Below are 18,106 nucleotides of genomic sequence, written 5' to 3' on the forward strand. Positions count from 1 at the left end.
TAAGATTTAGATTATCTCAAGTTATGCATTTGGATATAGATTTAGACATTTTCAAACTATTATTTCAACGAACATTTATTAATCGTTTTGAAGTGTCAGTTTATGATGTGATATTCTGCAATAATGTCTTATGCTTATAGTGAAACCTGACCATGGTGTTACAAAGAGAAGACACAGAATAAGCATTTTGTTAAACAATTTATATTAAATATTAAAAATCAATAACTCAAAGTAAATTAGTTTGTTTCTTTGTTTCCATAACAGAAAGATGCAGTGTTTTGTTTGTAAGGTGTGGCTCCCACACCTAAGCATATATATTTGTGTCAGACTAAGACTTTGTTTTTTTTGTTTTTTGATCTCTCTTGTGTGCGTGTATGCGTGTGCATGCTTTTGCGTGTGTGTGTGTTCTGCGCTCTGTCTTTTGACTGTGTTAGTCTCACCAATTCATGTGTGTGTTTATGTTTTGCACTCTTGATGTTTTAAAAAAAAGCTCTGTGCTAGGATCTTTCCCACCCATTTCTTATGGTCAGTTCATTTTGACCGTGAACTGTAAAAGTGTTTTTTTTTTATTTATTTTTATGACCACTTAGACTCATCAAATCAAGTCCAATTTTTTTATATGTTTAAATTGCAAGTCTAGGAAAGGTCACTAAAGGGCCTTACACACCTGAAATCATTAGCCCGGGGTTATTCTAAACCCCGGGTAAACGGAATCGTGGGTTATCCTTTTCATGTTTCATATTGTTTATTCTTTACCCTGGGTTAATAGGCTAATTAATCATGGGTTTTCATGTTCCAGTGTTTCACACTGTACATTTGTAAACCCTGGGTTAGCGTTCTTATTTGCATAGTTGCGGTGTCAATAACAACAATTAGACGAATACAGCTCGCGACAGACATGCAACCTGTCAATTGGAACCATTCCAGCAAAATCAACTCTATTTGTCTGTCGTCTTCTGAAATATGCTACGAAAACACCGAATATTGTGTCTTCATCACACCAGTTATCACGTTTGCCGCCACTGTTCGACACGTTACCGGATTCCCTCAGACGGAGAACCTAATCAGCTTGTGAATGTTTCAGCGTTTCACTATAAAAAGCACATGAATATTTAATTAGTTAATCACTGAGACATTATATGATTGTTTGTCTGTTACTAAACAACTTTTTGTTACTAATCAACATTCTAAAACCGCATCGTTTCACACTGTACACCTTTGGCACCGCAATACGGGGTTAACCCCTGAAACTTTTAATTTCAGGACCTTTTAAGCTCAAACTCGACTCTACACCACAGTGGTAACCCCCAAAACTTCAACATTACTGAACTCTTCTAAATCTCAACATAACAGAACATGAAATAATTACAAATCTCCCCGTTTATTCATCTTGCACAAAAACACATACAATTGCTCTTAATTTTAACATTTACTCTCCCCATCATTTTTATTTGTGTAGCGTTTTTCACAACACACATTGTTTCAAAGCAGCTTTACAGAAAATCACGCATTAACAAAAAATGAAACCGTAATATCTATAATGTCTTAGAGTCATCATTGTGTAGTTTGATTAAATACGATTGTAAATTGTGTATAAAAAATTAATAATTAAATAATAATTGTATTTAGAACCCCTGTGATCAAGCTGATGGCGACTGTGGCAAGGAACACAAAACTCCATAAGATGCTGGTTAATGGAGAAAAATAACCTTGGGAGAAACCAGGCTCACTGTGGGGGCCAGTTCCTCTCTGGCTAAACAACTGAATATAATGCCAATATTAGTTATTTATGTCAAGTGAAAGTCATGGTTTAAAATGAGTAATGTAAGTAAGTGTTAAGGGTCAGTGTTAAAACAGAGATTAAGTATGAACTGTAAGATTAATGACTAATGCCTTTGAAGTTCATCCTGGATTAACTGCAGAAGTTCACATAGATGCATTGTCCTTTGTTAGTTGGCTGATGAAGGCTTTTGTTGGAAAATGATTGAAAGTCTATGTATTCAATTTTAAGAGTGTAGTCCATCATTAGACCAAGGTGATACAGTCAGCCTGACTAATTCCTTACATTTATCACATGTAAACCCCTCTCTGCTAATGGAATAAGCTATAATGAACATGTGGCATGCAATACAGGTAGCAATAATATGAGCGGATGCCATAACTTATCGCAGTTGTTTTTTGTTGTTGTTATGGTTGTTTTTGAGCGACGAGGGTTTGAGATCGATGTGAATACCTCACGCAATTGTTTGCTGTTGTTGTGTTAGTTCCTGATCAGCAGATGTTTGAGATTGATGCAATAACCCGTGTAAAACACAGAGGAGAAAACGAATGCATGCAGTTGAAATGCGAGTTGTAGACAAGCGGAAAAAATAAAAAGAACACGGTTGCGCGTGGTAATATATATATACACAGTTGAAACTGAAGAAAAGTGGGGGAAAAACAAATCATGCGGTAAAATGGCAAAGGATAAAACGATGAGTGTACAGGAATAAGCAATGCTAATCAAGTCTCATGCAAAGCATGCTGGGAAAAAATCCACGGTAAAATACCGTAAATGTACAGTTCATTACCATTTTTATATTATTACATTTTAAAAACTTAAAATATGAGCCTTCTGGAACTACAAATTTCTGTTTTTTACTTTATCTGCTTATTTATTTATTTATTTATTTTTAGTCTATAATGTTAAACACTGTAACTACAAAAGGCCACATGATGACTTAAAGTTCATCATGAGTGACCTTTCCAGGAACAATAATGAAATTAATACGCATGCATAGACGGTGCACAGTGTTACTCACACAAACACAAAACACCATCCCGGTAATGCATGTGACACTAAAATTATGTAATAAACATTATCTAAACTGCATAAATATAGCATAGAACACCCCATTATACATAACTGATATAAAAAATGAGAAGACACATATCTATTTCCATAAAATACAATGAAATGTGATGGCTCACGCAGGGAATTCTGGGAATGCCCAATTATTGTTTTTCACTGTGATTTTAACAAATATTTACCGTAAAAGTACATGCGACCTCTTATTAGACATAATATACATTTTTACCTTTAATTTTTTGGTACTTTTACATCTAAAATCAATATTTGCTGAAAATGTAAATTTGGTGTGAATACATTTATTTTTTTATGGGAATTTAACACTTTTATTAAAAAAATTTAAATTAATGTTAAATTATACTGTATTTTCTCTGTAAAAATACATTATTGTACACTGGAAGACATTTTTTATTATGGACTTATTTTTACAGACATCTCAGGTTAAAATTTCATTTTCACATCTGAAAAAAACATGACGTTTGCCTTCATTTAAAGGAGAATTTTTGTCAGTAACACATTATCAGTTAAGTAAGGGGGAAATGTAAATTTGGTGTGAATAAATTTATTTTGGGGAAATTTCATATTTTAAATGAAAAACTGGGAATGAATGTTAAATTAAACTTTATTTTCTTTGTAAAAATGCATTTATTTTTTACAGTGTAAATTAAATTGAATAATTAACAGGCCCCTGAGGCATTAGGATAATCTGTAAAACATTATGTCACTGTATAATTGCATGATAAAGGGCAAAAAAACAACAACAAAAAAACACAGCAATGTTTCTCTTAATAATACTTACATGAAACCCAAGTGCAAACATGACATTAAGAGCAGAATTCTAAGTTATGTTAGTGGAATACCTGTATTAATTGAGCTTCATATGCGTTTTTCACATCTTCAAGCATACTAAAGATTTTCCGTAAAGTTCTTGTCTATGTATTGCATATATCATATGGGATGTTCTTTTTGCATTATTTATTTATTTATTTTTTTTCAAGTTTAAAATTGTGTTTTAGGAGGCACACCCTTGTGCTGTGGCACTACGCACAGTAAACCTAATACGTTTAAAGTTAGTAGAACTCCAAAAATGGAAGGTAATCAGCTGTATTTTTTATTATTTAATAAACTCCAAGTTAGTACAACTTTACGATTTTAATTGTGTACTACACATACATATTAATTGCTCTTAACTTGAAATACAGAGTAAACTAATTAATGCGTTTTTATGGCACTAAACTTTAAATTTTACTCTTTGGCTAAACTTGATGCAGTCATGGACAGTGGTTCCATGTGTTTTAAATGAGTTTTCTTAAATTAAAATTACCATATTATCTCAACTTAAATATTTCAGTTAGAGGGAACCTAATTGTATTGAGTAAACCCAACTAAATTAGACATTTTAATGTAATTCAGATTAATCTCTTTATGAAATAAACTAGCTAGTACTGTGAGCACTTGCATGCTAATGGGAAACATTACGCTTTGATTAGCTTGGCAATAAAGCTGATTAGGTTGTAGTCCAAAAACCCGTAAATAATTCGGCATGGGTTCCCTTGAGATTTCCTATGAGTTTCTATAGTGGAAGTTTTGGATTTATGAGTGAAATAAGGTCTATGGTAAACTTACTTGACGATATGTGGACATTTTGTTTTAGAACATTGTGGCATGGGGGGCGTGATCATGTGTCAGTCTGTGGGAGAGGGAGAGCGGTAAGGCTCATCACCTGGCTCATAATTATCTCTAACACCTGTCTCTCATTATAGTGATGGCAGAGGGAGATTTAAAAGGCATGCTAAAGCTTCAGAGAGGGAGAGAGAGAGTGGCCAGAAAGCACACCAGACGAACAGAGAGAGAGAGAGAGAGTGCTTTCTCATTTATTTATGAACTGTTTGTTTTGATGGTTACCGTCAATTTTGTGTACATGCTGACGATTAAAAAGACTGACCTTGAACCTGCTTCGTTGTCTCCTGACTCCTCCATTGCCCACGAACTTAGAACCTTTTTACAAACATAAATTATGCACAGTCATATATCAAATGTGTTTTTTAAAGCTGCATTGAAATTCAGACTTTTTAAAAAGAAAAAACTGCAGCTTTAAAGTTCACGTTTGAGGTATGACTGTGTGTAATTGATGTTTTAGAAAAAAAATGTCCATGTATCATCAAGTAATGTTTACCACAGGCTTCTTTTACCCTCAAGTTGAAAAGGCAAAAGGTTTATGCGTAATGAAGAGAAACTCGAGCTGTAAAACCCCATTATAAAAACCCATTGGAAATTCCAGAGGTAACCCATGGCGAAGTAGCCTTCTGGCTTCACCTACAAATTGATGTCACAGCTGAACAGCTCTATTGATCAATAAGTTAAGCAATATAAAGCATTCCTAACTTGTACCACCCCGGGCGGCTGCCCATGTTACCCATGCCTAAAATGTTCACTTGGATTCACTTGGAAAAAAACACAAATTCAAAAGTTCACTTGGCTACATAAATTGTTTGAGTAATATGAACAAGAGAGGATTCAGGAAAACTAACAATTTTGAAAGGTTGTTTCTGAGTACACAACACATGTAATGCAATTTTTAATTTATTTAAATGAAAAAAGAGGAACGAGAAATGCCCAATAGCCTCATTTTTATAGCAAAACAAAGCTTTTTGGCTTTTTTTTTTACCAACTCTGTTCAATGCAACTCTGCAGAGCTGAATGACAAAAATGCCCAATAGTCTCTGCATTTACGCTCTCATTGTAGCATAGATTGAGAGGCTACTGGACATCTTTAAGTTCAGTTGGACAATTTAAATTCATGTAAATTTAATGAGACAAGTTCATTAAACTCAAAACAATAAAACAATTCAGGTTACTGAAAAGTTGTCAATTTCATGAACTCCAAAGAGAGAGGAAGTTCTTAATACACATTAAGGTGAATGTATTTGAACTAATATGTATGATTACATTTTTCCCTACGACAATTAATTACTTTGAGTGTGAGGATTTACAGTGTGAGCCCAATGTGCTCATATATATTTTGGACCGCCTCTGATTGTGGTTGGACAAAACCAAAATATATCTTAAAGATACTATCCCGAAATTAACTCACAAACTCGTACACATGGCAACGGGAGAGTTTATTCATGATAACATGTCAACAAACAACATAAAAGTAGGGCTTGTGCCTGTAATTGCACTAATTTGCATGTAACGGGGAACAAATTTGAAAAATAGCTGAAAATAATGACGAGACAGTGGTTAGGGAGATGTAGGTGATGTTTTATTTGATTTTCTAATAATTTTTTGTCTTCTGCTTCTCAAAGCATTGCTCTCCTCTTGCGTACTCTCTATATTTCATTGGCTTTTGCTCATTGTCGGTCTCTCGCTCTTATGGGAAATGCATTAAGTCTGACAAGATGCAGTGATAAAACATATTCCTTCCAGGGATGAACGACCAGAATGGGAATACCAAAAGCAGAGAAAAGGAAATCCCACATCCAAGTGCAATTTAATACTGAGGTTTTTCTCCGGTTATTGCAGCGTGTGTGTCCTATTATATAGTCCATTCCCTCAAGCACCAGTGATATAAAAAAAAAAAAGACAGCACATTCATAAGAAGTCGGCAGTGTAAATGGACTGTACTGTATACAATTAATTAGAAGAATAGAAAATAATTCTAAATTCATAGTACACTTCAAATGAAACTAAAAATAATGAAATGGTAAAAAAAAAAAAAAAAAAAAAAAAAATCAAACATTTTATATTCTCAAACTTCTTTCACTGGTACCTTTTCCAGTGACTTAATCACCCTACGACAACAGGTGGAAAAATACCAATACAGATCATAAATACAATTGTAAAGATAAACATGATAATAATAATAATTGAAAATAAACCATGACCTATAGATAGTCTAACACAAATCTCATACAATTTGCTTTCATAAGATGGCAATACAACTCTGATCATCAGGGACACAATTTGATGTTCCACTATATTTTCAGAGTTTCAAATGTAGGAACCGAGTTTGGACTTTGTGCTGAATACAGAGGTGGTATTAAAACGTCTTTGCGCAATGACCGACTTCTCAGGAAAATAGCAATTTGCACTTTGCACCACTTCATTAACATACAATACACCCACAGTTTATGCACATACACCCACAGATAGCGCAAATACTCCCACCCACGGTGTCTTCTACCAGAGCTGCTCCCATTAGATATATGATGTGGGCATGACCACAATGCTGCACTCTACATTTAGCTGTAAAAAAAAAAAAAAAACATTCAAAGCTGCTGACAGTTAATGAAAATTCGATGGATGAACTCATGTCTCGATTATACTGGTTTATTAACTAACTTTGTGTCATTTGTGATAAGACCGTCTAGTCATTGTCATCTCTGATGTTTACTTTAGTCCCTGTTGCTACGGTTACAGATGTTATTCACAGCTGTCCTGAGAACAGAGAAAAGGCTTGACTTTGGTTATTCATTCATACAGTATTTAATTAACTCTTGTAAGCTGTTGTATTAATGATTCGAGAGTCACACCTGTTAGTAAATATCGTTGTAAATCCCAAACACTGACTGTGTGAATGTAGCTTTTTAGAAATTAATCCTGTGACAACCAACCACTTTATCCAACCAACCAACCCTAGTTTGCCCTACATAATTACAGTTTGTGCAGCTGGAATATAGAAACAACAAGAATACGTGAAATGTAGTGCTTTTTATCTGGATTAACCTTACATATGCTTGATCTGTGCTTTCAGAGAATAAACAGACATGAGATACAGAATGCTGGTGTTGGGAAAAGAGACTGGCACGACTATGCAACTATTAAGAGTGATGCTGCACGCTCAGGTATGTCACAAAATAGCAGAAGTAATAAAACTAAACTGGGAAGGTTTTTCTGTTTGTTTACACTTAAATCCTAGCTAATTGTATCATCTTGCCCATGCATGTATCCTGACATTTACATTTATATATCAAAATCACTTTTATCAACATTCATTGGCGTATCTTAGTTCTGATATATTGAGTAATTATGCTTATTTAAGTTAAATCATAATTGTAAAAGTTGCATTTACAAAACATTAATGTGTTTACAGGTGTTGGGGAGCAGGGCAAGCCTTACCCATTGACTGACTCTGACAGAGTAGACCAGGCGTACCGGGAAAATGGATTTAACATATTTGTCAGTGATCGTATTGCCCTAAACAGATCCCTGCCTGATATCAGACACCTAAAGTGAGTGCTCCTTTTTTTTTTTTTTTTTCAGAATTGGACTAGACAGGCTGTTTCAACATTGTTTATCCAGAGCATGTGTTAGGTTTTTTGTCAATGTAGAATTTACTTGAGATTAATAGACATATCAGAAAAAAAAAACTGATTCACAGATTCAGATTCTCCCAACCTCTCCCCTCATAATTTGGTCCATAACTACATATTTAATAAAACAATACTTTTTTTTCTAGCATATTTGAATGTTTTTATTAAAATAAAATGTATCAAATGTGTTTTGATGACTCTGCAGCATAGCCTCAATCCAAAGCGACAACACTCTCTCATTTCCCCACCAGCATTTTTTTCAGCAGTGGTGTTGCTGTCCATATTAGAGCCTGCAACCCCGGACCAGTATTTACGCGCATCAGTGGAGGAATAGCTTAAAAACGACCATAGAATCATTACAAGCTGACGTGTTATTCATGTTCACCTTGTCATGTATTTGTTTACTGGGAGCTTTTGACACTTGAAGTGCTCTGGAAGCCCACATAGCTGTAGTAATAACTGTCAAATAATGAATGGTCTCAATGCAGAAAATTACTTGCACCAATTTTTAGTAATCATAAATACAAATTAGGCTTGGAATTGTTGCCTTTTTCACACATCAACAATCAGAAAATTTTCCCGATGATTATCAATCTATTCATTTTGCATTCACTGAATTTTGTTAGATATAAAATGGGCTACTTGTTGCTACACTGAACCCTTAAATCTACTGCAAAGGCTTACCAGTATTTGTTGGTAGCTCATGAGGTCCATGAGTCAGTGGTAAGAGTGATGCCATCTGCCTTCTCAAACTGCTTATGCACAATAGTCTTTATCTCTTCATACAAATTTCTCAATACAACAGTAGCAAAGTGTTAGCGGCATGGTATTTTAAACTCTGGTTTCATTTCCTCTAACGTGTTTGGAAAAAAGAGATTCTCCACCACGTTAAGCGACTGCATATCTCCAACTTTAAACTTAGCTACACAATTTGTTAGCTTTTTGGCCTGTGGTGAATCAGTTAATAATTTTCCTAGTGTTCAAAGCATCCGCAATTGTGGGTTGTACCTGTTTGCTGCCTTTCGCTGAACATCCCTGCCATTCGCCATGATATCTGTTTACGTGAGATATTGGATTGGTTGTATTCCTGGAGGAAAGCAATTGTGCCTTGCACATTTCATACACTGTTTGGCCAGCTCCAGCAACCTAAAATCCAAAATGACTCAAACTCTCCCATTTGCTTATCTGCTGTAACATTACCCACAATGAAGTACCATGCGCAACACCAGCTGCACAAATTTAGGGGTGACAGAAATTAGGATAATTTAGTTTTAAGGAGAGCAAATGTTATATCAGCTCCTTTTGTTCTCTTAAAGCTATAACACCAGAATACATAAAATGGAAAGCCGACTGACTGTGAATTGGAAAGCAAACAAATTAGGCTTCTAATTTAAATGTCGGCTAATGGTAAGGGATACCTCAATTTTTATTGTTTTTTTATTTATTTTTTTGTTGAGAAAATAACGTGCCAATCAATATTTTATGACATTCCTAATAAGAATAGATAATATAAACCTGTTTAACAGAACAGACACATATAACAACCACCAACACTACTGAATCACTACACTATACCACAGCCATTTTGGTACATTAACCTTTTTTTTTTTTTTTTTTACATTACATTTTTAAGCATAGGCCTCAGCACCCAATTAATGTCCAATTGTGCACAAACAATGTACAAATTAATGAGACCACTTTGAAGTCATTTTGGATGTTAATGGGGTAGTGACATTAGGCCTATGCTTAATTTTTTTTTTTTTTTTTTATCTGATGGCTCAGAAAAGGTTTGAGTTCAAGTTTTTATTTAGTGTGCACAAACAAATTAATTTAAATAGTTTTAATTATGTCTTAATCACATGGGGTGCCAATCAGAGCATGTGAGTGGAGCGGTGTGACACCCCGCTCAATAACTCGCTCCATGCGTGTGCACTCGCAGCCCAAGCTGACGCTACGCTCAAGTACAGCTCACGCTCACCGGTAAAAAAGCGTTTGCTCAAATCCCACTCTGACATTAAATTCTCTGTAGTATACTTGGTTCCAAGCACGTACACAGGGGGTAGCTACAGTGGCCCAAGCAACTGCCCCTTTGCCCACATGGGCTGAGATGCCCCTCTGGGTGAAATATAGACTATAGGCCGACATTTATTAAATTATCAAATGATTAGTAATGTACACATCTGAAATTATGTGATTTGTATTGTTGTGTTTTTGTATATAAAATCTCGCTGTTTATTTTGGACTGGTTTACAACGACTGTTAGATAATCGGGTCTACCAGACCTTCGTTATCATTTGTAATCAGTCAAATATTTCTCTGTTAGCACATGTCATTGAACATCTTCAAATAATGCCTGAAACATTTTTCAGTTCTAAATTACCTTTATTTACTTTAAACAAGTCATCAAACATGCCTCTACAAGTGATAAAACATATGTGCGTTGGCACGGAAACTCGCATATGCACAAATTTGCGCTTTTCAGTTTAAACTGGACCCGAGTGAAACAACCGACCCAGAAAACTTTTCAACTGTAAAGTTTGTTTGAGTCCTTAATGCAATAATGAAAACGTCATGGTTACTTGTGTAACCTGCGTTCCCTGATGGAGGGAACGAGACTTTGTGTCGATGTAGTGACACTAGGGGTCACTCTTGGGAGCCCAAGACACCTCTGGTCTTTGATAAAAGGCCAATGAAAATTGGCGATTGGTATTTGCATGCCACTGCCCCGGACATACGGGTATAAAAAGAGCTGGTATGCAACCACTCATTCAGATTTTATGCTGAGGAGCCGATATAAGGTCCAGCCATTTCAGCGGGTAGTTCAGCATTGTGGCAGGAGGGACACAATGTCTTGTTCCCTCCATCGGGGAACGGAGGTTACACAAGTAACCATGACGTTCCCTATCTGTCACTCACTCAACGTTGTGTCTATGTAGTGACACTAGGGGTCCCTATACGAAACGCCACAATTGGCTGAACTGTGTTATGTGAACTGGCAGTGTGTGGTGGGCAGACTACTGTGTGCCTCATAGCCAGCACACCAGGTCGACACGTAACCTCCCCCAACATAGTTATGAGTGTCAAATGGCCCTTTTTGCGGTCAAGTCAACTACCCAATAGATAGAGACAGGCTTAACCCAGTCGTGGCCTCTTTTTCCCTTCTCTTTTTTCCACTCCCAAAAAAGAAGGGGGATTATCCGACTGGGCCGCCAGGTCCAGTCGGGGGGTGTCCCTCCCAAGGGGAAGACACAGCGGAGACCACACCTCGCCCAAAGAGGGGGGGGGGGGGGGTATTTAAGTGGAAGGATATGTCACATGGTCTTTCCAACCATGTGGAGAGTCTTCAAGGTAGATCCTGCCCAATGGGGGAGGAGTTACTACAAACATGGAGACTGGAGCAGAGGGGCTCTGTCCAAGGAAGACGCAGTTTGCCGACAGGAATCGAATTAGCGGAAGATATATATATCACATGGGGTTAGCCTTACAGGGAACCGCCACATGCGGAGCACCTACCCCAGGACTCTTAGTTAGCACGTGTACTGGGCCGGCAGCGAATCTCTCCGAAAACTCGACTGCCACAGGGCTCGGAAGAAGTCAATCAGGGAACAAACTTGTGAACACTACTGGGAATTAATGGAGCACGTCTTCATCTCAAAAGGAGGTGGAAGGCGCTATGTGCAAGCGATACACCCGGCCGGCTATCCCGGGCTTATCCGCTTGTGTTGCGTGCCAATACCTGGGACGAAACAGGTTCCACCCGGAGGTTGTAGAACCTTGCAAAGGTGTTGGGTGTTGCCCAGCCCGCTGCTCTGCAAATGTCTTTTAGAGAGGCACCTCTGGCCAGGGTCCAGGAAGCCGCTACACCCCTGGTATAATGGGCTCGTAGCCCTACCGGGGGCGGCATGTCCTGGGCGAGATATGCCTTAGTTATGGCATCAATGAGCCAGTGGGCGATCCTCTGCTTGGAGACAGCGCTTCCTTTCCGCTGTGCACCAAAGCAGACAAAGAGCTGCTCAGAGATTCTAAAGCTCTGCGTGCGATCCAAATAGATGCATAAAGCGCGCACCGGACACAGCAATGACACGGCTGGGTCTGCCTCCTCCTGGGGCAGCGCTTGCAGGTTCACCACCTGGTCCCTAAAAGGGGTGGTGGGAACCTTGGGCACATAGCCCGGTCAGGGTCTCATGATCACTTGAGAGTAACCCGGACCAAACTCCAGGCACGTTTCGCTGACAGAGAACGCTTGCAGGTCACCTACCCTCTTGATGGAAGTGAGCGCAGTCAGGAGGGCAGTCTTCAAGGAGAGTGCCTTAAGCTCGGCTGACTGCAAAGGCTCAAAGGGGGCTCTCTGTAGACCCTGAAGAACTACAGAGAGGTCCTATGAGGGAACGAGGCACGGTCTGGAGGGATTCAGCCTCCTGGTGCCTCTTAGGAACCTGATGATCAGGTCGTGCTTCCCTAAGGACTTACCGTTGACTGTGTCGTGGTGTGCTGCTATGGCGGCAACGTATACCTTCAAGGTGGAAGGGGACAGCCTCCCTTCCAACCTCTCCTGCAGGAAGGAAAGCACTGATCCGACTGCGCATCTCTGGGGGGTCTTCGCGTCGGGAAGAACACCACTTAGCGAACAGACGGCACTTAAAGGCATACAGGTGCCTCGTAGAGGGGGCCCTAGCCTGAGTGATCGTGTCTACCACTGCACGTCTGGGTGGGCCAGTAGGGTGCTACCAGGACGACCTGCTCCTCGTCCTCCATGAACTTGCACAGGGTCTGTGCAAGCAGGCTCACTGGGGGAAATGCATATTTGCAAAGGCCAGGGGGCCAGCCGTGTGCCAGCGCATCTGTGCTGAGGGGAGCCTCGGTGAGGGCGTACCAGAGCAGGCAGTGGGAAGATTCTTGGGAGGCGAACAGGTCCACCTGTGCCCATCTGAATCGACTCCAAATCAGCTGGACCACCTGAGGGTGGAGTCTCCACTCTCCCCTGAGGGTAACCTGCTGTGACAGTGCGTCCGCTGTAGTGTTGAGGTTGCCCGGGATGTGAGTGGCTCGCAGCGACTTGAAGTGATGCTGACTCCAGAGGAGGAGACAGCGGGCGAGTTGTGACATACAACGAGAGCGCAGACCGCCTTGGCGGTTGACATATGCTACCATTGCCGTGTTGTCTGTCCGAACTAACATGTGCTTGCCCTGGATCAACGGCCGGAACCTCTGCAGGGTGAGCAGAATTGCCAACAACTCGAGGCAGTTGATGTGCCAATGCAGTCGCGGACCCATCCAGAGGCCGGTGGCTGCGTGCCCGTTGCAAACAGTGCCCCAGCCCGTTTTGGAGGCGTCTGTCGTGACCACGACGCGCCTGGGGACCAGTTCTAGAGGAACACCTGCCCGTAGAAACGAGAGGTCGGTCCAAGGGCTGAAAAGACGGTGACAGACTGGCGTGATGACCACACGATGTGTCCCGTGGCGCCATGCCCATCTCGAGACTCGAGTCTGGAGCCAGTGCTGAAGCGGCCTCATATGCATCAACCTGAGTGGGGTGGCCACCGCTGAGGATGCCATATGCCCCAGGAGCCTCTGAAAAAGTTTCAGTGGAAACACTGTTTTCTGTTTCAATGCCTTCAAACAGGCCAGCTGGGCACGCTCGTTCGTAATAACACACAATCGGAAAGGCATCTTTAAAAAGACGCGTCTTTAAAAAGATGTTTCGTGTGTGCCGCTCTTTTAGAGAAATATATACTCTTTTAGAGGAGGAAAAGCTCTTTCAGAAAATATACTCTCTTGTTTTTCTGCCAAAGCGCCCAGGGGTGTTCTCTGCAGCGCACCAGTGCAGAGGAGGGAGAAGCCGCTGAAATGCGCCGTCAGATCCAGCAGAGGTGAATGAACAGTAGTATTCAGCTCAATGAGCATGACCGTTCAGCTCCGAAGAGAAAATCTGAATGAGTGGTTGCATACCAGCTCCTTTTATTCCCGTATGTCCGGGGAGTGGCATGCAAATACCACTTGCCAATTTTCATTGGCCTTTTATCAAAGACCAGAGGTGTCTCGGGCTCCCAAGAGTGACCCCTAGTGTCACTACATCGACACAACGTCGAGTGAGTGACAGATAGGGAACATGGACTGATGCCAGGAAAAATATTGCAGGTAAAAGTGAAATTCATAATTGTTTTTTAGTTGCGTTGTCTCCACGGAATGATTATAGATTTGATACATTAATATGATTTAATTTCTGATTTAATGCTATCAGACTTTGGGTCTGTAAATTAAAATGAGCAATTTCTCATCCTGATTTTGTGTTCAGTTTTAAAGGGTGTATTAATTTATCCAGAAAAGAGCAGTGAATGTTTTTCTCTTTTTCAGTGTTGTTGCTTTATTAATATTCCCTACAATTTTATATGTACGAATCATACGCAATCTAAATGACTGTAGTTATTTGTATAATAATTAGTAAATACCATGTGCCTCCTTTGTTTTTCCTTGATATGTTTAAAGCAGCATAAAGTGAATCTGGACTTTATATGCATCAAACGTCTTGTACACGCTCTCTTTATATGAACAGCCAGGTTTAACCATGGATTTAACAAATAAAAAAAAATTTGTCCTGCAGAGATTTTGTCCAAATATATATATATATATATATATATATATATATATATATATATATATATATATATATATATATATATATATATATATATTAATAATTATATATATATATATTAATAATTAATAATTATCAAAGATAATTATTAATTATTAAAATCAATATAACATTGATGAGAATCAGTGTTAGCTTTTTTAATCCTTTAAATCAACAATTATCAAAGATAATCGTTAATTGTTAACATCGATGAAACATTAATTAAAATTAACACTAGCTTATTGATCATTCAAATTCAATCATCAAAGATAATTATGAATTATCAAAAATCAATAGAATATTAATTAACATTGACGGGGCACCACCCTGAAATCAGGGACTAATCACCAAATAGTAAAACAGTCTCAATATTAGATTGTTTTCTTAGGAAAATCGACATCCGAAGAATATCGATTTTCCGGGTTTGAAGGTTGGAATCCGAGCACTGACATCCCGTCAGCATGACACAGGCGTATGCAAAACAAACCAAAACACTTCTCTTTGTAATATAAACAAAGTTTATTTATGCAGTAATATCAATTAATAATTAATACAATGCAGTCAATAAACTTCCGAATTACAACTACAAACTAAACAGTGATATGATTAGATATGGAAATAAAAATAATCCTATAACATGTAAGGTGTGTGTGTGACGGTGTGTGTGAGAGACGGTGTGTGTGTGACAGTGTGTGTGTGTGACAGTGTGTGTGTGTGTGACAGTGTGTGTGTGGTTAGTATGAGAGAGAGAAGTGACAGCCCTAAAGCCGATTTCGCGATCATGGGAGAGAAAACAGCTGTTAGTTCATCGCTCAGAGACGCGGTGGACGGCTCGTAAACAGTCCCGCGTTATTTGACTCTTTAATAGATGAACTCAGTTGCTGTCTCACCCGCGATGGCGAAATTGCACAATAATCCAATTTGGTTGGACCACAATACAGCAAAACAAATTTGTGATAATTAATACCCTGAGTATTAATAATGAGCGGACATGGCGGTCTGTAAACTGTACAAGCAAAAACCTTGAAACACAAGAATAACACACTATAATATTCTATCTCTGCCCAGATGTAAACCTCTTACTTGAATCGCATGAGGACACAGGTAGAATGTGTTTTCCTCCGTCCTTTAACTCTGACCCGGTTCCTTGAGGCTCGGGTGATGACGGGAGGCCGTTTCCTCGCTCTGTCGGCGGGTGGTACGGCTGTTGATTCTCGGCGGGCTGGCGGAGAACTCAGAAATGTCAACTTGATTGAAGATGGAAGAGAAATCTTTAATCTCTTCACTTCTGTAGGCAAACGGATGAAGATGCGAATTGCTCGGCGGTCTCCTTCGGATCCGTTAGAGTGTTCGGTTGAACACAGAGTAATCTCAACTCGTCCAGCGAGATGGAGATTGTATGGCCACAGTTTCAAGTTGGATGTTACTTCCTTGTGCCACGAGGTTGCACCTGAGAGCAGCGATGAGCTGCGTCTATACAGGATGAACAAAGTTGCTGGAAGCAAATCCCAGAAGCATTTCAGAGGTATTTCAACTCCTGATGATGTCATGGTTTGAGGTGTGTTCTGTTGTGTGCCTTATCCAATAGGAGTTGAGAGTTCGATCCTTTAGCGAGCAAGGCTTCATGGGATTTGTAGTCTGTTTTGGACTCCCTTTGTTTGATTTTGGCACGATTTTTATCAGTATAATTTACGACTTGGAATGTGGGGGCTTGAGTTAGGTTTTTACGACTGTGTTAGGCCTGCCTTTGTCTTCTATCTGAATACATGAGGCCCAACACAATCAACCCCACTGACCAGCAATACGTTTTGGTGATGTGAATTAAAACACATAAACTAACCCCCCCCCCCCCCAAAAGCCAGTAATGATTTACAAAGGTAAGCTTTTCTTATGACCCAAAATTTTTAAACATTGCATCAATAACAGTTGAGTGACATATTCAAAGTCATAGCGTGAATATATAATGTAATATTTCTAAATGGCAGGATTCTTTTTTTAAATACAGCCATGTCATAATTATTCAACTCCTATTGCATGTAGCTGTTTCTTAAATATGAAAGGCTACACAAAATTAAGCCATCACTCTACAATGACACTTATTTAAGTTTTAAAAATTTAGTTTAGTGTCGTAAGCAACAATTTAAGCAAAAATGTATTCCTATGCAAAAAATGCAATTAAAATAAGCTGTCACAAAAGCTAATAGAGGAGATTATTTCATTACATAAGAAAGGACATGGTTAAAAGTACATTTCCAAGGCTCTTCAATTTCCAATAGACAAACTTGGAAGCACCATTCATACATTTTTAAAATATGGTACAACTGCAACCTTCTTGAGTGTGGAAGAAAGCAAAACTTCACCAAGGGAAATGTTGATCTGAATATTCAAGAAGGAATTTGGAAAGACCTGTGGAGTCCTGGAAGAAGGTTTTATGGATGTATGACACTAAACTGAAAATATGTTTTAAACCCATGGGTCAGCAGTATGTCTGGAGTAAGAAAGGCAAGGTGATGACAACAACGACACCATCCCCACGGTCAAGCATGGAGGTGGGTCAGTTCTGTCATGGGGGTATTTTGCGACTGCAGGAAATGGCTGTCCTGACTATGTGACTGACGCCATGGATTCTTTCAGGTGTCAGGCCATTTTGGCAAAAATGATGCCTTCAGTGTGTACATTGAAACTTGGTGATCACTGGACTTTCCAGCAAGACAATAACACCAGTGATACATCTAAGTTGTCCAAAATCTGGTTCAGGGATGGGTCGTGGAATGTCCTTGAATGGCCCTTTCAGACCCTCATTAAAATCCCATTGATAATCTTTGTTGGGATTTAAAGGAAGCAGTGGCAGCACACAAACCAAAGAATGTCAATGAGCTGGAAGCTTTTGCTCATGAGAAATGTGTAAAAATTCCAATAGAGAGGTGTCTGAAGCCTGAGAACACTTACCTGAAACATTTATTTGATGTTATTAAGGATAAAGGATGCTCCACAAATGATTGACTTTGGGGGTTGAATATTTTTGACATGCCATTTGTGGAGAGAATTAGTTATTTTCTATTTTTAAATTTGGGTAAACTGAACTCTTCTGTTCTCAAAATCACTCAAATATGTATTCAAAACTTACTTTGACTGTTTACTGAGGTTTTAGTTGATGTGTTTTAATTCACATCACCAGAACATATTGCTGGTCAGGGGGGTTGAATAATTTTGATTGCAGCTGTATGTCACAATAAGATATGTTGCGATATATCACAATATTATGGTTTGATTTCCACATGCTCTCAATTTCATTGAAATAATGGCTTA

At 38.9% G+C, this 18,106-nt stretch overlaps 1 protein-coding gene across 2 annotated transcripts in view; it reads left to right on the forward strand.

Annotated features, from left to right (window-relative positions):
- Positions 1-18,106, forward strand: part of LOC127430657 (polypeptide N-acetylgalactosaminyltransferase 10) — a 169,591-nt gene that overhangs the window by 31,978 nt on the left and 119,507 nt on the right. For both annotated transcript variants that reach the window (XR_007895466.1, XM_051680588.1), the window contains exons 2-3: positions 7,605-7,695; positions 7,944-8,082. Coding sequence is in view for 1 of the 2 variants with exons in the window: in XM_051680588.1 (XP_051536548.1) it covers positions 7,605-7,695; positions 7,944-8,082 (230 nt within the window). In the remaining variant the exon portion in view is untranslated. The remainder of the gene's footprint in view (positions 1-7,604; positions 7,696-7,943; positions 8,083-18,106) is intronic.

The sequence above is a fragment of the Myxocyprinus asiaticus genome, chromosome 40, assembly GCF_019703515.2.
Source record: "Myxocyprinus asiaticus isolate MX2 ecotype Aquarium Trade chromosome 40, UBuf_Myxa_2, whole genome shotgun sequence".
Taxonomy (NCBI): Eukaryota; Metazoa; Chordata; class Actinopteri; order Cypriniformes; family Catostomidae; genus Myxocyprinus; species Myxocyprinus asiaticus.